At 41.0% G+C, this 22356-nt stretch overlaps 1 protein-coding gene across 1 annotated transcript in view; it reads right to left on the bottom strand.

Moving 5' to 3' along the window:
- The window catches only part of MACO1 (macoilin 1), a 66385-nt gene that overhangs the window by 5380 nt on the left and 38649 nt on the right, over positions 1-22356 (bottom strand). The window contains exons 7-10 of the mRNA XM_035308179.3: positions 9106-9264; positions 7591-7773; positions 4125-4245; positions 1839-2013 (exon numbers count right to left, since the gene is read on the bottom strand). Of these exons, the coding sequence (XP_035164070.1) occupies positions 1839-2013; positions 4125-4245; positions 7591-7773; positions 9106-9264 (638 nt within the window). The remainder of the gene's footprint in view (positions 1-1838; positions 2014-4124; positions 4246-7590; positions 7774-9105; positions 9265-22356) is intronic.

The following is a 22356-nucleotide window of genomic DNA, read 5'->3' as shown; positions in this document are numbered from 1 at the left end:
GGAATTTGAGATCAGCCTGGACAACAAAGTGAGACCTCGTCTCTAGAAAAAAAAATTAGCTGGGCATGGTGGCACATGCCTATAGTCACAGCTACTAGGGAGGCTGAGGAGAGAGAATCACTTGAGCCCAGGAGGTAGAGTCTGCAGTGAGTTGAGATTGTGCCACTGCACTCCAGCCTGGGTGACAAAGCAAGACCCCATCCGAAAATAACTAAATAAATAAATGTTTTAATTTCTAGTAGGTAAATATTAATATAATCCACTTGAAATAAACCTCTTTGGGGTAATAATTTTAAGAGTGTAAAGGGGTCCATAAGACAAAAGTCCACACACCATGTTATATTCATCTCTGTCTCCCCTAAAGCTTCTATGACAATACTTTGTGACTACTCTGTCAGTCTCTGTTGAAATATTCTTATTTTAGAGACGGGGTCTCGCTATGTTGCCCAGGCTAGTCTCAAATTCCTGGGCTCAAGTGATCCTCCTGCTCCATCCTCCTGAGCAGCTGGGACTATAGGCAGGCACCGACACAAAGCACCATGCCTGGCTTGAAATAGTCCTTTCCTTCCACTAAGTCAACCATTTGAAAATTCTTTTCAATACTCTATTTTATGCAGTACTCTATAGAGTACTCTATTTTTTTCAGTACTATACTCAATTTAGTACTCTGATTAGACAGCTAATCAATTTCTTGGACAAAAATCCAAATTTATTTTCCTCAGGTCATGCCATGACTCTGTTCAGAAGCCTTTCAGTGCTCCCCTATGCCACTCACGGTAAAGTCCTAAGTTCTTTCCAAGTCCCACACAATCTGGCTGCTGCCACTCCTGCCTGCTATGACAACTCTCCCCATCATCACACAGGCTCCAACTTCCCCACCCCCCAGCATGGCACCCACGCTCCCCCTGCAGGGCTTTTCACTTGCTGCCCCCTCCCTGGAGGTGCTTGCCTCCAGCTCTTTACATGGCTCACTCCTGCTCTCTTCCTTTGGGTCTCTGCACTAATACCACCTACTCAAGGGATTTTCCATGACTGCCACGTTAAAAAGGGAGCCCTCTGCCACACACATTCTGCCTTGCCATGGCTTTGTTTCCATCACTGCACCTACTGCCACCTGACATACTCCGTGCTGGCTTGTTCATCACTTGTTCTTGCCAGGGCTGTATTCTCAAGGAATCTTATGGTGCTTGGCACAAAGTAGGTCTCAGTCAGTATTGGCCAAGCAGATGACCATGCCTACTCTCCAGACTCTCCCCTGCTGCTCCCTCCTTTGTAACCTTTGCTCCAGCCAAGCCAGCCAGCTGCAGCTTGGAACACGTCAAGCCCCACTAGGTCCCAGCCCTTGCCCAAGCTGTTTCTTCTGTTTGGACGCCTCTCCACCCCTCACTCTCCACCACACTGCTTCTTCACTGGGCCAAGTCCTCACCATTCAGGCCCCAGCTCACATATCAGCTTCCCTGGAAAAGGGCCCTCTCCAACTCCCGAGACTAGTTTGGTCCTTGCCTCTTTCTATTTCCCACAGGCCCCATATATACTTCTATACAAGCACCTTTTGATGCTTCTGCAGTTCTCTACTTCTTCAACAACACTGTGAGCCCCCTGAATATAGAAATCATACTATTCTCTGTATACTTTGCACTTAACATGTTCTCATCTCAAAATATGCCTAGAAATGAATTAATGTGATGGTTCCTGTATTTCAATGTTGGGCACTTACCAAGAAACTTGGAGAGAAAACTGAAATGCCCCTTGGTTGAGAGCTCTCAGGAGAGGTCTGGCCTGTGCATCCCTGTGCACTATCAGTCACACCACCTCACAAGGGGCTCATGCTCTCCTACCTTGGGCAATCTCGAGCTGCCGCTTTGCATCACCCAGTGCAGAGAACAGGTCCAGCTTGATTCTCGTCTCTGCGCTTAGGCTGTTCTCCAGGTGCTGCGTTTTGTCTTGCATGGCTGAGAGAGCTGACATTAACACCTCAGTGTCCTTCTCATTTTCCTTATATTTCCGAAGCTCCTAGCAATATCATCAAAACAGCAATGCTACAAGGTAGTTTTGGCATCGAGGTCTATAAATTAGCCTGAAATCACAAATTAAATCCCACTATTCTTGGTCTGGCCACTAGAACACAAAATTCTGGTGTTTCAGGGGTTTAGGCAAGTGCTAAATGTGTTTATATGGCAATATGTACATATAAAAACATTTATTAGATAATCATTTGACTGTGTCGAGCATGTGTCTAGATAATGGAATCTGCTTCCAAATAAAACACTTTTCTTACAAGCCTAATCCAGAACCATGGAGAACTTTTTTCCTCGCTGGCCACGTGCAAATTATTATTATGCTGTAATGATACCTGCCAAAACTCTTCTCTCAACCTGCACTAAAAATTGTAAAAATGTTAATTATTTTGACAGAGCATACTGCAGAATGAGCCTACTTTAATGTAGCCAATAAATACATACAGGTATTTAAACTTTTTCTTTTTAATAGAAAAATCCAAACTTATTACAGAGAATTTAGAAATACAGAAAAATTCAAAGAAGAAAATGAAAATTACTCATAATACTAACACTAAAAAATTTAATATTTCTTTTAATCTTTTATGCATATGTGTATCTTTTAGCATAAGTGAAATATTACATGTACAGTTTTATACAGTCTTAAAAAGTAAATGATATCAGCTATTGTTTGAAAACAAAATTTTTATTGGCTGTACAATATTCCTGAATGTTTACATACCAAAGCTTAAATGACTCTCTTATTGTTAAGACTGTTTCAATTTATTTTTATCTTTATGCCACTACAATGAACATCTTTGTACATCACTCATTGGTGAGAGTTAAAAATATTAATTTACCTTAGGCTGGATTCCTAAAAAAGGGAAATACTTAAAAAGTGCAAGATCTTTCCCAGAAAGTTATATTTCCACCAGCAATGTGTGAGGCCTATTTTGTTGCATCCTCACTATGACTAATATTCTCATTTAAAAATTATTTGCTAATTTCATAGGAGAAAAATGGTATCTAATTTTAATCTGCATGTCTTTGATGACTGATGAGTTTATATTTTTATGATCTCATCAGTCACCTGTATTTCCTGATTTGTTCACATCCTCAGCCTATTTTTCTATATATTTGAGCTTTTCTTAGCAACTTTTATGAACTATGTATATGTTGAGAATATTAATTCCTTACTTAAAATATTTGTTGCAATATTTGTACCTTCCCTAATTGATTTTTTTCATTTATGATTATTTTTGCTTTGTGATTTTTTTCCCATTGCTTTTACGTTTAGGAAGTCCCATGTTTCAAGGTCAAATATATTTTCACTGACTGTTAGAAAAATCATTTATTCTTTTTTTTTTCTGCCTTCAACTCTTCATCTGGAATTTCTTTATATGTAGTGTAAGATGAGCATCTACTTTTTTTTCCTCCAGTTATTTAGCTATTCAAAAGCCTTTTACTGACTAATCCTCACCTTTTCCATCTATCTCTGGTGCCACCTTTACTTTTTTTGGTATTTTCTTTTCAGTACTCTACTCCAGGTCATCATTCTAGTCCACTGACTTGACAGTAATTTTTTACTTGTCCCACATGGCTCAAATTATTGTAACTTTATAATACGTGACATTAGTTTAAATGAAAAATATTTGGGCTGAAGTATACACAGCCCATAAAACAGGCTATGTCCATAGCACTAGCACCTTTCCCCATCATATACTGCTGTGAACAACAATCTGCAAGGCTCAGAGCCATGCAGGAGTCAATCCCCTGGCAATAGATAGAGGGCTGGGGCTAAACGGAGATGTGTAAGTTCCAAAGGACACCAATCTGGCCTGGAACCTGAAAAGGTTAAATGAATCTACAGCAAGTTAAATCCTGGTATAAAACATATAAGGGACCATGAACATTTCTGGCTTGTATTAGAATCTGGCTACATTAATATGACTTGAAATGAGCTGGACAAGATTAGAACTTCAAATCTTTTTGTCACATAGAGATTTTTCAGATGCAATGAAATCTGACCTGTATTAAAAGACATCATCTCTACACTGCAACACAGAGCACAAGTCTAGCATAAAAGTGGATTTCAAGTACAAGGGAAGTCTTTTGTTCACCCATTACCTGGACTTTCAATTCAAGTTCTCTGATTTGATCTTCTTTCACCTTCATGTCCATTGTGAGCTTCTTGCCCTCCGCTTCTAGTTCTCTGATCCGATTCCGTAAGGTTTCGGTGCATTCCCCTCTTTTGAAAAAGAAGAGAAGGAAATAAAGTGACTTAAAAGATTATAGGTTGGGGCCAGGTGCCTGTGGCTCATGCCTGTAATCCCAGCACTTTGGAAGGCTCAGGCGGGCAGATCATTTGAGGTCAGGAACTGGAGACCAGCCTAACCGACATGGTGAAACCCCGTCTCTACCAAAAATTAGCCAAGTGTGGTGGTGTGCACCTGTAGTCCCAGCTACTGGGCAGGCTGAGGCAGGAGAATTGCTTGAACCCAGGAGGTGGAGGTTGCAGTGAGCCCAAATTGTGTCACTGCACTCCAGCTCGGGCGTCAGAGTGAGACTCCATCTCAAAAACAAACAAACAAAAAAAGACTACAGGTTGGCTGGCGCAATGGCTCAGGCCTGTAATCATCATACTTTGGGAGGCCAAGGCAGGCGGATCACTTGAGGTGAGGAGATCAAGACCAGCCTGGCCAACATGGCGAAACCCCGTCTCTACTAAAAATACAAAAATTAGCTGGGTGTAGTGGCGCGCACCTATAATAGCAGCTACTTGGGAGGCTGAGGCAGGATAATTGCCTGAACCCTGGAGGTGGAGGTTGTAATGAGCCAAGAATGGCACCACTGCACTTTAGCCTGGGTGGCAGAGTGAGACTCTCTCTCTCAAAAAAAAAAAAAAAAAAAAAAAAAGACTATAGGTTTACTTATATTATAGATTTATATTTCTTTTATACTCCAGGGTCTGTCAGGTTTTAGCTTTTGGCTCAGTCTGCTTACTTCTCCCTGTCCTTTGATAATTTCAGTAATATTCAAAAATAATTGGGCTGGGCATGGTGGCTCATGCCCATAATCCCAGCACTCCCAAAGCCAAAGTGGGAGGATCACTTGAGCCTAGAAGTCTGACATAAGCCTGCGCAACATAGGGAGACCTTGTCTCTACAAAAAAATTTAAAAACTAGCTGGGCATAGTAGCATATGCCTATAGTCCCAGCTACTCAGGAGGCTGAGAAGAAGATAGCTTGAGCCCAAGAGTTTGAGGTTATAGTAAGCTATGATTGCACCACTGCACTCCAGTCTGGGTGAGAGAGAGAATATCCTGTCTCAAAATATATACATATATACAATAATTATTATTGAGTGTCTAGATGAGCCAGACACTAAGTTACTTTATCCATACTACCTTCTTCAATCCTTACAACAACCTAGGGTATATTTATCCCAATTTCCAGATAAGAAAACTGAGGCTACATAGGTATAATACTAGTCCAAGGTCACCTAGCTTTTAGGTCACAGACTGGGGATAGGAACTGAGGTTTTCTGGCTTCCCAATCCAGCCAACTTCCCACCAGGCCATGAGACTTGAGACAATACACACAAAGCAAAATAGAACTGAACATGAACTACCTCCAGCAAGGGGCAGTGAACTAGAAAAAAAATGTCCCCTCACTTTTGAGGGGCTATGCATTGGGACTTTGCCTTTCTTGTCATAAAGTTGCCACACGCCTGGAGTAAGGCACACCATTAAGCTGCTTCTCAGGGCTATCATAAAGTTGAGCTAAAAGAGATGATGGCAACGGCCAGTCCAAAGTTGGAACCATCCAGTTTTCCAAATCAGCCCAATGAAGAAAGTGGGTGTTCTCTGCCTACCAAAAAAGGAAGGTCCAGTCAGAGATTTATGCCAAGATTTACTTAAGAATAAGTTATGGCAGGCTGGGCGTGGTGGCTCACACCTGTAATCCCAGCACTTTGGGAGGCCAAGGTGGGTGGATCACCTGAGGTCAGGAGTTCGAGACCAGCCTGGCCAAGTTGGTGAAACCCCCATCTCTACTAAAAATACAAAAATCAGCTGGGCGCAGTGGCAGGCGCCTGTAATTCCAGCTACTGGGGAGGCTGAGGCAGGAGAATTGCTTGAACCCAGGTGGCAGAGGTTGCAGTGAGCTGAGATCACACCACTGCATTCCAGCCTAGGCAACAGAGTGAGACTCTGTCTAAAAAAAGAAAGGAAAAAAAGAATAATTTATGGCAAACAAGGACTGTCCATGGATAAGATAAATAAGCTTAACTGGAAGCAAAAGGGATTTGGGGTAGACGCTGAAACCAACTTACTGATTCTCAGGGAGATGCTAAGCAATACGGTTAAGAAACTACTATGTTCTCCAGAGTGGAATTTTTCAAAAAGGGCAGGTGCTAGAAGAATTAAGGAGAGCAGGAGAGCAGTCATCACTAGATGACTGTTCAGGAACATCTCCTGCAAGAGTAAGTGCTTCAAAATGCTAATACATCCTCAAACAAACAACCCCAAATGTAGGCAGGCTAGTCAAGAGCCTTGTGAGTCTGTATAGATGCTGATGGGCCAAGCCAGCTGGGAGGAGGCAGGATCACACAGGACATAGTTCTCACTTGCTGTTATTTCCTAAAAGGTGAAATGATTCACCGATTATTCTGCAAATGTCAGAACCCACAAAGGCTACCAACATGCCAAAAGTTAAATAACTTTAATTACAACAAAGCAACATTCAAGGAAGATTTACAGTTGAATGATACCATATAGATACAAATTAGGATGGAATTTAAAAATGAAGTAATAATTTACCCTCACTCTGTATCTGCAAAAACCTAACTGACTCACACCCAAAGGGACTTCACTAGTCAAAAAAACAAAGGAAAAAATGGTAAGTGAAGTAGAAGCAAAAACGAAAAAAAAAAAAGCTCTCAACTATCTTCTCTCCTCTCTGGAATCCAAATGGCAGTTACATAACAGTCTCTGGAATACTTGCACACAGGGGTACTTTCCAGTGGTATAGGAGACAGGCCCCAATTTTCATTATGTCACAAATTTAATGTTGTCTAGTAGTCACTTATGTTTCACTTTTTTTTTCTCATTTGACAGTTTGCTGATATCCATTTGAGCAGCCAGTACACAGTGCTTGGGCAACCAAGATTTTATCTTTCTCCATTTTAAGATAAAAACTCCAGAAACACATATACCTAAGAGTGGAGAGTAATGATAGCTCTCTAAAGGGAACAAACTTCCAGATGGAATCTCTCAATGCATTTAGTAACCATCAGCCTGATAAAAAGTGATTAGAAACGCTTTTATGCGCCGTACTTTGCCTCCCAGGTATGGAAAGCATGGTGATTCTCTCAACCCACTTTATAGATGAGGTCACTAAGGGATGAAGCTATCATAAGGCAGTGCAAGCTTGCATAGATGGAGTTTAAACCAGCTAATAAAACAGTACTTAAAAGCAATCCATCCGTGCATGATTGCTGTACGTCTAATCCTGCCCAAGGTATCAAATTCCCATGTCTTTGTTGGTAAAAGAAAGCCAACCTTGGATTAAACACTCACGTGACATGGACATACCTAGACGCAGCAGCAAATGCAACAGCCCGGGCAGCAGTGGCTTCTTCTAACTTCTTCCTTTTTTTCTCTTCCATTAACTGTTTTTCTACAAAACTTCGGGCTTCCTGCTCAGCTTTTAGCTTTTTCTCCAACTGGCTGATATTCTGCTTGTCTTTTTGCTTCATTTGCACGGCATTATGTAACCTATATGGAAATGATTGTCATATAAAGTCTTAAAATTAGAAATGCCTACTGTAAATCCTTGAGACACAACTCTTTATCACCTTAAGGCCAAATAAACAGGAGGTTTGAACAGCAAATCAAAAATGTCAACTCCCAGAATGCCTGAGGAAAACACACTGTCATTATTCTTTAATAATCCCTAAATACCAATCAGCAAGCTGCCTTACAAAACAGAGATTCAGACCAAGCCTTTGCTCTGTTCAAAGTAAGTGATCTATAGAAAGTAATCCAGAAAACAGGGTAAAACAAATTTCAAACAGAGGGGAAGATAATTGTGTAACGAATTCTAAGGTTCCAAAGCACACTGAAGGAACTTCAGTACCACCAAAGAACTACTGATGGGACCAGCTCCAGTGAAACTGAGGTCAAGGGTAGAAAGGGAAGGTTTGAATTTTTCCTGAATACAGTTTTGCTGTAGCCTACTATAGCCTTTCCTTTCCAGCTCAGGATGTTTGCTCAGTGTCCCCAAATCCTCTTTTAGAGTCAAAGGATGCTTAATTTCAGATAGAAATTTCAGTCATATTTCCTGCTTACTACCACCCCTAGCTTTACCTATTAACATGAGGCGAGCTTATCATTCTAGATAATCTACATATCAATGCTAGAACCACCACAAATGCTGGAGAGAGGCAATGGAGACGTTATTTGCCTGTAATGCCCTAGCTCTTGAGTTACATTCCTTAAAAATGTTGGACACCTCTTTCAATAGGGAAAGCCCATAAAGCCAACAGCCTATAATGATAATCACTTCCACAGACACACATTGCTTGGAGATTTTAAAAAAAGAAAAAAGGACAGACCCACAGTCAAGAAGTAACTCCAGAATGAACTAATCAAAGACCTAAAAGAATTCACACAGAAGGGCTGGCTATTTGCCTGATTTTTCAAATAAAATCAGTCAAAGTTCAATGTCATTCTTTAGTTTTGGAAATAAAAGTAAATATAGTCAAATCCTCTAGAAACTTTCACTCAAAGGGGCAAAGTTTTCAAACTGTGACAGACTACTTCTTGTCAATTTTACTATCCAAAAACTAAGTAACTATTTTAGACTAAGAAGTTATTAAATAAAAGAACAGTAATACTAATAAACTGGCTTGCGGCAATGAAATAAGTCTTTTATAGATTTTATAAACATGCTGAATATCTGGTACTAAAAAAGTATTTTAAACATTTTATTTAAAAACCTCTCAGCAGGTCTCTTTGTCACCATGAATCTTCTGCTCCAACCCCTGGAAACAAGAGAAGCAGTGAAGCTGCTGGGCTTATGGCCAAAGGCCCGAAAGGTACACATACTTGTTCTGCAGCAGCTCGTTCTCCTGCCGAAGCTGGCCCATTTCTGACCGGATCCCTCGCTCGGTGCTCGAAAGGGAGCTGATCTGACTGCGGAGCTCTTGTTCCACTTGTCTGCTGGCTTGCAGGTCAGCCTTTAACTTTTTAATGTCTTGTTCCAGCCTAGGAGAAGAAGAAATGCAGCATTTTCATCTAGGTGAGAGCACCCACAGAGCTGAGAGGGACCCTGGCAGGGGTCCTGGACTGCTGGGTGAACAGCAGGGGAAGAACCCTGCTGGCAGTTCCTGCCATCACAAGGACTAGTTTCTGCAATTAGGTTAATTTTGTTGAGTGATTCCACCTGGGTCCCTACCTCTTCCTACTGGGGTGTAACTTTCAACTTCCTCCAAATGTGTGTGAATATTGACAGGTGAATATGGTGCTTGTGAATATCTGAGCTGCTAAAGGAGAAGGGGATGGCAGAGAGGGTGGCTGAAGATTAAAGCCTTCCTTCTTACTGGTGGCTTTCCATATCCTCAGCAAGGGAAATAAGTTCAAACAACCAGCTCATGCCCTGCACCACTTGCTGCCTTGAGATATTTTGATACATCAGAATCTACTGTCTGAAAGTCTGTCCCACCATGGGCCTAGAAGAAAACTGTCTGCAAAAACCTCCTGAAATTGCTATCATCCTTGGTGAATGATGTTCACATCTCTGATGACTGCAGAAGAGCTCACAAGACTCGACGACAATGAAAAAAGGAACAAATTACATGCTCTAAGAATCATAAGAGAACTCCATTTGTAAAATAAAGTCTATCTTTTCTCCTCAATTCCTTACTCTTGTTCCATCTATTTTCTTTATTGCAGTAATAGTTTCATTTTAGTACTGGGGACCTACTATGCATATGTAGTACTGAAAATGGTCAATGAAAACTATAAAATCAGCCGGGCACAGTGGCTCATGCCTGTAATCCCAGCACTTTGGGAGGCTGAGGCAGGCGGATCACCATAAGTCAGGAATTCGAGACCAGCCTGGCCAATATGGTGAAACCCCGTCTCTACTAAAAATACAAAAATTAGCCAGACATGGTGGTGGGCATCTGTAATCCCAGCTACTTGGGAAGTTGAGGCAGGAGAATCACTTGAACCAGGGAGGTGGAGGTTGCAGTGAGCCAAGACACTGCATTCCAGCCTGGGCAACAAGAGCAAGACTCGGTCTCAAAAAAACAAAAAACAAACAAAAACTATAAAATCAAGTCTCTTTCTTAGTGGGAAAACTTCACAATTAGGGACCAAAGAATAGAGAGGAACCAAGAAATATATAATTAAAATGATCAAACAACACAAGGAAGGCCATGATTCAATATATGCTAGAAGGAGTAACAACAACAACAAAAAAGGAATAACAACAGCTACTATTTAATGAGAACTTACAGCCAGGCACTGTTCTATATAGCCTTTAATCCTATAAACTCATTTAATCTGTACAGCTATGGGCCAAATGCAATTCCTATTCCCATTTTTACAGATGAAGAACTCTAGGCCAGGAAAGGATGCAGCCCAAGGTCATCCAGGCAGTCTAGCTCCAGAGTCCATTCTCTTCACCATTAGGTGGAACTATAGCCACATCATCCACAGCATGGTAGAGGAAGAAGGGCTATGTGAGTCTGAGGAGAGAAGACTGGGAAAGGCTTTGCAGAGCAGGTAGAGATGGATTTTGGCCCTGATGTTTGGATAGGATTTGAAAAAGCAGAAGAGGAGGAGGAGGGGACGTCTAAATGAGGGGAGAAATGTATTAAAAAACTCAAAGGCAGGAACAGCCATAGACATCTGCAGGCAAGCCATTAGTCTGACCTCTGAGGAAGGCTTGGACTGAGGAAAGAGTAGGAAAGGATAGAATGGATCTGGTAGATGGGACTATGGAGAGTGGTCATGAAGATCAGGTCAAGAATGGCTACCATGTGAGCTTCAGTTGGGAATGAAAGAAAAATTAGATCCACAATGGCTAGATCTCAATAATTTTGTAGTTATCACTTTCATTTTTTAAACCTCTTTCTACCACAAATTAAGAATAACAATATTTATTTAGAATAGGCTTTTCCCATCAGGATACAAACTCGCAGGTAGGTAAAGTCAGTCTGCTCTGATGACACTCTTGTGCATGTCACTAATTCAATAAACCAACAGAACCAAGATTTCTCAAGGCCAATGGTGATCTCTCTGGAACTGTCAGTTCCAAAGACTAAGTCCTTAGAGACATGTTTTATCCAGCACTAAATCCCCAGAGCCCTCTACAGTGATCAACGCTTACTCAATAAAAGTTGCTTGACACACAGCAGCTTTATTTATATATCTACCTTTAGGCAACCTAAAAAAATCCCCAAAACCCCAAATCATAAAACACTGACCGTCACCTTACAGGTGCAAGTAGCCAGTCCTTCTGTCCAGTGCCTGGGAGCATGGCCTAGAAACCTTTTTTTCCTGAAGCACCCCTGGGTGTCCTGACAGCTTGCTACCCAGGGAAGGGTCACAAATCAACATCACACCACCACTTTCCCTATTGCCAGGGTTATTCCAATTGAAGGTATTCTCAGAACCACTCTAAACAATTACAGATGACCATTTATACCATCATCGTACTGTCTCTCATTCACCCCCAAGTAGCCCAAAGAATATATTCTGAAAGAGGTCGATGCTGTCAGGCTATCCTCATTAAGAAGTTGGGCTGAAAAATGTGTTAGGTAACTTGTCTTGAGAAGTCGATTTCACAGTCTGAGGATTGCATTTTCAGCAGAAAGGGTAAGTTTTTAGGTGAAACTAGGGGAAAAGCATGGTTTAGTAACGAGTTTAGGGTCAGGGTTCTATATTCAGCTCTGGTGCCAACTCTATGGACCCTGCACAAGGCATGCAATCTTCCAGTCCTCAGTTTCCTCATCTATGCCTGATGATCTCTAAAGTTCCTCCCAGTTTGGGCTAGGATTTCTAGGCCTGACACATTTACAGATGGCTGCTGATCTGCCTCTTTAGATCAGCAAACTAAGCTGTATCATATGCAGATGCGCAGGAATCAAGTTCCACACAACCAGCCGCTTGGGCAAAACATATGCCACAGTTGGGAATGAAAGAAAAATTAAATCTGTAGAGTCTAGATTGCAACAATTTTGTAGTTGTTACTTTCTTTCATTTTTTAATCTTTTCCCACCACAAACTAAAAATAACAATATTTATTTTGAGTGAAATTTTAGAGCTCCTTGAAAAAATGTAAAAATCCAAAGAGCTAATGAAGTTTTGAGACCAAAAAGCATAAAATATCTATAGTATAATTTCTGAAGACCAAAAAACATGAAAAAAAAAAAATATATATATATATATATTTTTTGAGATGGAGTTTCGCTCTTGTTACCCAGGCTGAAGTGCAATGGCGCAATCTCAGCTCACTGCAACCTCCGCCTCCTGGGTTCCGGCAATTCTCCTGCCTCAGCCTCCCGAGTAGCTGGGATTACAGGCATGCGCCACCATGCCCAGCTAATTTTTTGTATTTTTTTTTAGTAGTGACAGGGTTTCACCATGTTGACCAGGATGGTCTTGATCTCTTGACCTCGTGATCCTCCCGCCTCGGCCTCCCAAAGTGCTGGGATTACAGGCTTGAGCCACCGCGCCCGGCCCATATATATATTTTTAAAAGCAAGTCTTACTGTGTTGCCCAGGCTGGAGTACAGTGGTACAATCTTGGCTCACCGCAACCTCCCACTCCTAGATTCAAGCTGGGATTACAGGTGCCCACCACCATGCCTTGGTAGTAATTATCTGTTTAATAAATGCTTCTAGCACTTGACTATCTTGATTCAGTTCAATTTGTGAGATGGAGTCTCCCTCTGTCACCCAGGCTGGAGTGCAGTGGTGTGATCTTGGCTCACTGCAACCTCCACCTCCTGGGTTCAAGTGATTCTCCTGCTTTAGCCTCCCCAAGTAGCTGGGACTACAGGGCGCACCACCACCATGCCCAGCTAATTTTTTTTGTATTTTTAGTAGAGAGAAGGTTTCACCATGTTGACCAGGCTGGTCTCGAACTCCTGACCTCAGGTGATCCACCTGCCTTGGCCTCCCAAAGTGCTGGGATTACAGGTGTGAGCCACCGTGCCTGGCCAACAATATATTTTTTTAATGTGACGATCCTATAAAAATTTTGTCAAAGACTAACAGTGGCACAATATCACAAAAAAAATGAAGTGGTTACAGGAATATGTTCACTTTGTGAAAATTCATAAATGATACACTTGATTTGTACACTGTTGGGTGTACATGTTATACTTCAATAAGAAGGTTTATTTTTAAAAAATAACTCATAGATCAAGACATAGAACTAAAATACTTCGATTTTCATAACTGCTACCATTAATTTTGTAAAACTGTAACTTATTTTCCCAACTGTGAATGATTTTTCAAACTGCTGCAGCAAGCCCGAGCATTCCCGCTGGCATTCCCAGTTTAGGAAACACTGCTCTCCAGGAGCACTGCCTAACAGCTAATGGCATGCAGGATAACTTCAAGCAGTAAACGGCAAAATTCTCAACAATTAAAAAAAAATTCATGATGGACAATTTTTCACTGGCTGTCTACAAAAAGCATTAATTTGCCTTGAATGTCCACTATATATTTTAAATCTTTACTAAGGTAGGTAGCAAAATGATTTACCACCCATATTGGGTTTATTTTTGATACCCAGTCAGTATCAAAAACTGAACAAGCAATGGAAAAATATAAAAGAAAATATAAATAAACTCATAATCCTCTTATCCAGACAGAAATGCTCACTATTTGAATTCGGTGTACCTCTTTTCTATATGTCTTTTTTTTCTATTTCTTCACGCATGTAAATATATTTAACATTGGTGAAAGAGTACCACATACACAGCTTCTAAATCATAAGCACCTTCTCACACTATTAGACATCTTTCATAACTGCTACATAATAGTCCACTGTATGGATGTACTCTGAGATGTATCTTCTTTCGTAAGATATACCTTAATTTTTGCATTTGCCCAATAGAAAAATGTATGTCATGAGTTTTGAAAAAACCGTGTGTGGCTAGGTGCAGTGGCTCACGCCTGTAATTCCCAGCACTTTGGGAGGCTGAGGTGGGTGGATCCCCTGAGGTCAAGAGTTTGAGACCAGCCTGGCCAACATGGTGAAACCTTGTCTCTACTAAAAATACAAAAAAAATGAGCTGGGTGTGGTGGCACACACCTGTAGTCCCAGCTACCTGGGGAGGCTGAAGCAGGAGAATCACTTGAACCCAGGAGGCGGAGGTTGCAATGAGCCAAGATCGCGCCACTCCACTCCAGCCTGGGTGACAAAGGGAGACTCTATCTCACAGACTGAACTAAATCAAGATAGTCAAGTGCTAGAAGCATTTATCAAACAGATAATTACTATTTGTCGTAATGTCATACTTAACCATTTGGTGCTGAAACTTGTACTTTATAGGTAAAATACAGATATATAATTTATTAGTGGGAAGTATGAAGTTTTTATTAAATGGTGTTAAAAGGCTAATGCAAAATCTTCAAATGAATTAGTACGATTCTATTAAAATGTCTTTAGCTGAAGTCTAAATTAAAAGCAATGATCAAGAAGAAAACAAGGCAGAAGTAACAGATTATAACCCTTAAAACTAATCTCAGCAGACAGGGATAGAAAGAATGAAGGAAAAAAACAAGCCCCTTTTATCAGCGTTAGGTCCCACACTCTTCCCTAGGCTATGGAATTTTAAAGGATAAAAGGGAAATTTCCTCCAGAAGAACAACAATCTCATTTAAAAAATAATAATACAAATAAAAATTGGGCCAGACACATCTGAATCAAGCTTTGGTAAGGCTTAGCCAGGAAATAAATGCACTTCCTTCTTGCCTAACTCCTGTGGAACCAGTTTTCACCCTTACAAAGGCCTGCCCCATGGCATCACCACTTTGGACACAGACAGGGCCTATGACAAAGCTGGAGTTTACGTGTACAATAAATATGTCCATTTTTCCCCAATAATACAAGCCAGGGTTGTAAATGATTACATATCAGGTCCAGGCAACTTTCCTAGTCACTTTACTGATCATTTTAAAAGATAGCACACATCTTCTAAGGGAGTTGTAAAGCTGCCTCTCAATTCTATTATCTATCTCAAAGGCAAGAGTTGGGACCTGTACAGCAGCATCTTCTCAGGTCCCTGTGTCAGACGCCAGGCTGACTTCAAAGCAAAATTGTTAAGTTTAAGGATCACGCTTACTCTAAACCTTAACGATATCTCACCTTCTCCCTAATCCTACCCAACTAAGATAAACTGTAATGTAAATTAAATTAAATAATTTAAAATAATTTTAAAAGGAAAAGATTTACATTTTAATAAAGGGTAATCTGCTAATTGACCAAAGGAATGAAGTTCAAATTTTAGCCTTTCAGACAGGCTAAATAGGAAAAAATATCTTTGAGTACCTGGAAGGACACCTGGTAGTAAAATAAATATGGTATTTTATTTATTTATTTATTTATTTTAGATGTATCTCATCTTAAGTGAGGCCTAGACTAACTTGAACCTGCTCCAATGTAGCATATATAAACGACAGATTTGGAAATACTGACATGAAGCTGCCTCGGGTGTCATTGTAGTGACTACAAGGCACAAGTGTACAAAAATAAGAGCTTGATGATCTGATTACTAGGTGAAGCCATATTACAAAGTACTTTATGTCTCTGCACCATAATCTGTCAAACACAAAACGCAAACACATTAATTTTCCTAAAGGAATGCAAAGAGAGACGGAATATAATTCTAGAGACCTTTTTTTTTTTTTGAGACAGTCTCACTCTGTCACCAGGCTGGAGTGCAGTGGCGCAATCTCAGCTCACTGCAACCTCCGCCTCCTGGGTTCAAACGATTCTCATGTCTCAGCCTCCCAAGTAGCTGGGACTACAGGCACGCGCCACCACTAATTTTTGTATTTTTAGTAGAGACGGGGTTTCACCATGTTGGCCAGGAGGGTCTCGATCTCTTGACTTTGTGATCCACCTGCCTCAGCCTCCCAAAGTGCTAGGATTACAGGCGTGAGCCACAGTGCCTGGCAGAGACTTTCACACAACTGTTCATTTAGGGGAATAAGGTACTTACTGACTTCTTACAGTTCTTCAAGAATAAAGCTGTGAGTGCCAAGAACCAGTCATTTTAATAAGGTCCATAGACAGCAGTCATTAATATTAGCATCTTATGTAACAGCCGGTCTGTTTTAATAAGAAAAATTTTCTAAGCACTTAGATATTCAACAGAAAGCTGGCTAAATAAATTACAGTACATTTATGTTTGATGGTCATTAAAAAATTAAATCATTAAAAAATAACCAATGAAGAATATTCAATAACATGGAGGAATGCTCATGATTTAGTCTGTGAAAAATTAAAGTTAAAAAATATACGTAGGACCAGGCACGGTGGCTCATGCCTTTAATCCCAGCACTTTGAGAGGCCGAGATGGGTGGATCAGGAGGTCAGGAGGTCAGGAGTTCAAGACCAGCTTGGCTAAGATGGTGAAACCCTGTCTCTACTAAACATACAAAAATTAGCTGGGTATGGTGGCAGGTGCCTGTAGTCCCAGCTAGTTGGGATACTGAGGCAGAGAACTGCTTGAATCCAGGAGGTGGAAGTTGCAGTGAGCAGAAATCGCACCGTGGCACTCCAGCCTGAGCAACAGAGCAAGACTCAAAAAAACAACAAAAAGAAAGACTTACATAATATGAGCTTAATTTTGTAAAATGAACATATAGGCAAGAGAAAAATGCTGAGAGGATATAAAATAGTGGTTATCTTATCTCTTCCTTTTCAAAATCAGATGTAATAAATATGTATAACTTAAAACATTTTAATTATTATTCAATAATTTTAAAAGATGATACTGCTAACCTGCTCCCCATTCTGTTCTGCATTCACTGATACGCTCATATTTGCTCATGTCACAGTGCAATTTCAGAGCAACCCAAAACGTTAGGGAAAATTCAAGTTTCTTACTTTTTTGGGGGGTGGGGGGAGTGGGGGGAGTGGGGTATAGCCTGGGTCTTGCTATGTTGCCCAGACTGGTCAAGCAAATTCCTGGACTCAAGTGATCATCCTGCCTCGCCTCTCAAAGTGTTTGGATTACAGGTGTGAGCCACCATGCCCAGCCACCAGCCAACATAAACTTTTTAGGTCACTCCAAAAAAGGGGAACTTAATTTTCTGACATAGAGGATGTCTCAGTTTTTAAATCTACCTCAACTACTTCCTACTCATCAGCTCCTATCAAAATAATAGTTTTTCTAAATCTAGATTCTATAGCTGCAGTTTATTGTCTTGTTTGTCCTATTATCTTTGGAAAGATCTCTTGGTTATGTACAACACTGGCTGCAGGAGAGGAGGCACTGCTCTGACTTTAGACTTCACTGTACCACACATGTTACAAGAAATGGTGCTGAGAAGTTCAGATTCTAAGCCAGTCCCGTGAAGTCTGTGAATAAGCAGGGCCCACATCCTGAGTTTTGGTATATTTTATGCTCTGAAAACAGTAGAAAAATATCTTGATGTGGAAGAAGCTATCAGTCCTAGACACAGATGGAGTGGAGTAAGCAGCTCTCTGCACAGTATGGTTTGAGGAATGCCAGAAGGCCCCAAACCACCCTTCTTATCACAAGGCTGTCCCACCTCCTTTTTTTTTTTTTTTGAGCCGGAGTTTTGCTTATGTTGCCCAGGCAAGAGTGCAATGGCATGACTTAGGCTCACCGCAACCTCTGCCTCATGGGTTCAAGCGATTCTCCTGCCTCAGCCTCCCGAGTAGCTGGGATTATAGGCATGTGCCACCATGCCCAGCTAATTTTGTATTGTTAGTAGAGAAGGGGTCTCTCCATCCATGTTGGTAACGCTGGTTTCAAACTCCCAACCTCAGGTGATCAGCCCATCTCAGCCTCCCAAAGTGCTGGGATTACAGGCGTGAGCCACTGCGCCTGGCTGTCCCTTTTCCTTCTAAGTGGTATGAAAGCCTCACAGTCAGGTGTAGGAATCTCACGGTAAAGGGAATGGTCTTTCACTCTGGAGAGGTACTGGCAACATGGCCTGTTTTCTAGGAGCACAAGAAACTGAAAAGGAAAAGGCAAAAAGGTTCCATTAATATATGGCAGATTCATAGGATTTACCAGGTATTTCCTCACAGAAAAGTCCTTGCTAAAGTAAAGTCAGGTTTTGACTGGTGGGGCCAGAGGGCCAGAAGAAGCAGAATACAAGTATAACAGAAAAGGTGAGGCACAGAGGTTGCAAACTGGTGAGCCAATCTGGTCCATAAGCATGTTTTGTTTCACCCTCCCCATACGTGATGTTAAAAAAAAAATGTTTTTAAACTGAGAGATTTCACATAAAGATATTTTTAGCATCTCTCCAAAATACCAGAAGACTTGGCAACACTGGGCCTACAATCCCCCATGGCAACAACTGGCTGTCCCCTTTGGAAGGATTTATGCTCCCAAAATCCTGGGTGTCAGGTGCAGTACTGAATGAGAATGATACCAATGCCAGACTCCAGAATGCTCACCCCAGCCTGCTCCACTCACTCCTGTAGGAGTCTGAATCTGCAGTACTTGCTCTGGAGCAGAGTGTGGGGGTCCTTTCTAGTTCATTACTTTGTGTTTCTGTTTTGAATCTATTGGAACACTCTAACAAGAAAAGTGAAATGTATCTTGTGATAGAGGAGAGTTGTCATTCTGCCTATAAAAAAGAATCTGAAACTTGGTTTTAATCCTGAGAGTCCCAGCCAGCTGGGAGAAAAGATCTACCCAAGAGATTTGCAAAGACTGAAATATACACACATTGGCTGGCAAAGTATCCAAATAGCCAGTTTCCAAACGATAGCATAAATAATATTTAAAGAATATGGTTCCTTTTCCTTGGGGTTACTTTCCCTTCAGGGAATCCACCCCTATCCCCCTGAGATGAAAAACTCAATTCATTATATGCCAACAGAGGTACTGACTCAGCCTTTAACACAAAGCCTTTCAAAGTTTTGTTAGTTCCTTCTCAATTCTAGTGAGGAAATTTTCAAACAGCCTATCTAGAAATCTCTGTTTTGATAGAATAAACTCTCAGGACTCAATATAAAAGTGTTTTTTTCATGTTTATGTAAAAGCCCCCTCCCTAATAAACTATGTTTTATTTCATAATTTATCCATGCACCATAATCACCTTCCTGTTTGACCACTTAAATATGGAGACATTCGGTAAACTGCTTGCTTAAATTCACTTATGCCTAGTTTCTAAAATGCCACATGGTTTTCAAGTCACAAAATAACCCTGTTTCAGTATAAAATTATCATGCCTCTATTACCTCATTTAAATCCCAGAATACAATAATTTTAAATCCCTTCAATGGTTAAAATAAACTCAAACTATATTGTAAATTAATATAAACAGAGTTAAACTATAGGTAGAGATACCTGTAGTTTCTAGTGCTACCGTTCTCTGTCGCACTAGAGAGAAAGCAGCCATACACATATTCTAACTTGGAGGATCTCCTTGGAGAGAAGGTTGGAACTATAGGTAGAGATACCTACAGTTTAACTCTGTTTATATTATTGGAATATTATGGGAATAGCAGAAAATGAAACTAACTCAGGTCTGACAAAGTGTATCTGCTCAGACATAGTGCTAGAAAAACATAAATCAAAAACATGTTTCCACAGAGACAGAAAACACACTAACCTTACTAAATAGACAGATGGCTCTACTACTTATTTTTCCCCACTTGATAATTTCCGAATAATTTAGCAGCAGTTATACGCAATATATTTAATCTAGCCTAGCTAGAACACTTAAGTGTCTAGTTTTTACAGTTCCCATTCTAAAATTTCATACATTTTTATTATAATTTTATCTCTCAGCTAGAATGATGCTGATCCAGAAAATTATTACATGCCTCACAGAAGCAGAAAGGACTGCTGTGGTCACCATCACTCATGAAGGGGTCAAGAAGGTGACTCTGCAGCAATCTGTCAGCACCCTGTTGTATAGGCACCTGCAGAGAATGCAGCTAGGGAAACCCCCAAAGCCTGAATCACTGTCTACCAAGATCAGATTTTCTTTCACAAACTACTCCTGACACAAGCAAAATGCATTCAAAGCAGAAGGGAACAAACAAATGTACCGTTCTCTGTAGCACTAGAGAAAAAGCAGCCACATACATATTCTAACTTGGAGGATCTCCTTGGAGAGAAGGTTGGAACAGAAATGTGGGATCTGAGCTATATCTCCAGCTACCACAAAGACAAAGAATGATCCGAGACTGGTGAGAAGAGAGACCCACCAGGAAAGATAAATAAGATAAGGCAAACTGAGATTATCATTCCTGTTCCTAGCTGAGATGAGGCTTGTGCCTAGATTCTTCAGCCCTGAAGTACAACCACCCCACTGCAGGAGCAAATGTCTTTTTTGACAGCAGTGACTCAGAGGATTTTTCTCCTCTTGCCCCTTGTACCTTGCAGAAATTCTTACACCTCTTGCAAAGCCTTGGGAAAAACTACTGACAGAGTGCTGGATTTTAAAACTTCCTGTGAAATACCAAGAAAAGGAGTTTGGAGCAAATAGACATTCTATTTAGAAATAAAATTGTTAATAACCTTCTCAAAAATAACAAACAAATTTATACTGAATGTGTAGTCCTCGATTGAGTCTAATGTGATATTCAGGTTTTCTAACTTCAAAAGCCTTTGAGTTACACTGCAATAAAATTACTGGGTGCCATCCTCCCTGCTTCCTAGTATTTCCCTGCACAAAGGTAATATTAATTTAACAAGTATTTATTGAGTACCTACTCTGTGTCAAGCCAAGCACTGTGTACTATGACAAACCAGTGAGAATAACTTCCCTGCCCACACTGAGCTTACATCTTATGGTATAATAAGCATGTTATAAAAACTTAAACTATACAGAAATAAACAATGCAGAAAGTAAATGTCTCTGACAGCCAACTATAATTGACCATCTGGTATATATTTCAAGTAATTTTCTGTGCGCATGAGAAATGTATCTACCTATATTTTTCGTTTTTATTTGAGACAGAGTCTCACTCTGTCACCCAGGCTGGGGTGCAGTGGCACGATTTCGGCTCACTGCAATCTCTGCCTCTCAGGTTCAAGTGATTCTTGTGCCTCAGCCTCCCAAGTAGCTGGGATTACAAGCGCCCGTCACTGCACTCAGCTAATTTTGGTATTTTTAGTAGAGACAGAGTTTTGCCATGTTGGTCAGGCTGGTCTCAAACTCCTGGCCTTAAGTGATTCACCTGCTTTGGCCTCCCAAAGTGCTGGGATTACAGGTGTGAGCCACTGTGCCCGGTCATACCCGTATTTTTCTTTCTTTTTTTTTTTTAAAGGCAGATTCTCACTCTGTGGCCCAGGCTAAAGTACAGAGGTGCGATCTTGGCTCACTGCAACCTCCAACTCCCAGGTTCAAGTGATTTTCGTGCCTCAGCCTCCTGAATAGCTGGGACTACAGGCACATGCCACCATGTCCAGCTATTTTTCTATTTTTAGTAGGGATGGGGTTTCTCCATTTTGGCCAGGCTGGTCTCAAACCCCTGACCTCAAATGATCTGCCTGTCTCAGCCTCCCAAAGTGTGGGATTAAAGGCGTAAGCCACTGAACCCGGCCCCCCACCCATATTTTTCAATAGATTCATACTATACAATCTGTTCTGCTACCTGCCCCCTCCCCATCCCACTTTAGCAAACAATCTTGGGTTCCTCTAATTACCTTAAGATGAGCTTGCACCTTTCAAGAGAATAGTTTGTTGTCTTTATTACTTAACTAGTGTGGTTCCTCACTAAGGTCTCATCACAGTCTTAGGGAAAGAGTAGAATTGTCCATGAAAGGCCACCTCCCCCTGGGTTACCAGTCCAGGGAATGCTCACAGGCTCTGTCTTCTAAACTGACTGCTCTGTCTTGCTTCAAACCAATGGTCAGGTCTTAGCTTTGGATTCCATTTGTGTTTCATGCCTATAACCTTGGGCTACATGCTCTGAATCTTCTTCTCCACCTTCTATTACAACCTGGACCAGCACCTTTCTCTCTTGCCCTGGAGCTGGGAGCCAGCCTCACATACTCCTAACCCTGACCCAGGCCAGTTCCCTATAAGGGATAAAGAACAATAGAAAGATAGATAGTAAACAGCATTAGCCCCAAATTTTCCTAGTGGCTTTGAAATGCTTCTCTAAGATGA

The sequence above is a fragment of the Callithrix jacchus genome, chromosome 7, assembly GCF_049354715.1.
Source record: "Callithrix jacchus isolate 240 chromosome 7, calJac240_pri, whole genome shotgun sequence".
Lineage (NCBI taxonomy): Eukaryota > Metazoa > Chordata > Mammalia > Primates > Cebidae > Callithrix > Callithrix jacchus.
The sequence above is the reverse complement of the archived record's forward strand: the minus strand, read 5'-3'. Positions and strand labels throughout refer to the sequence as shown.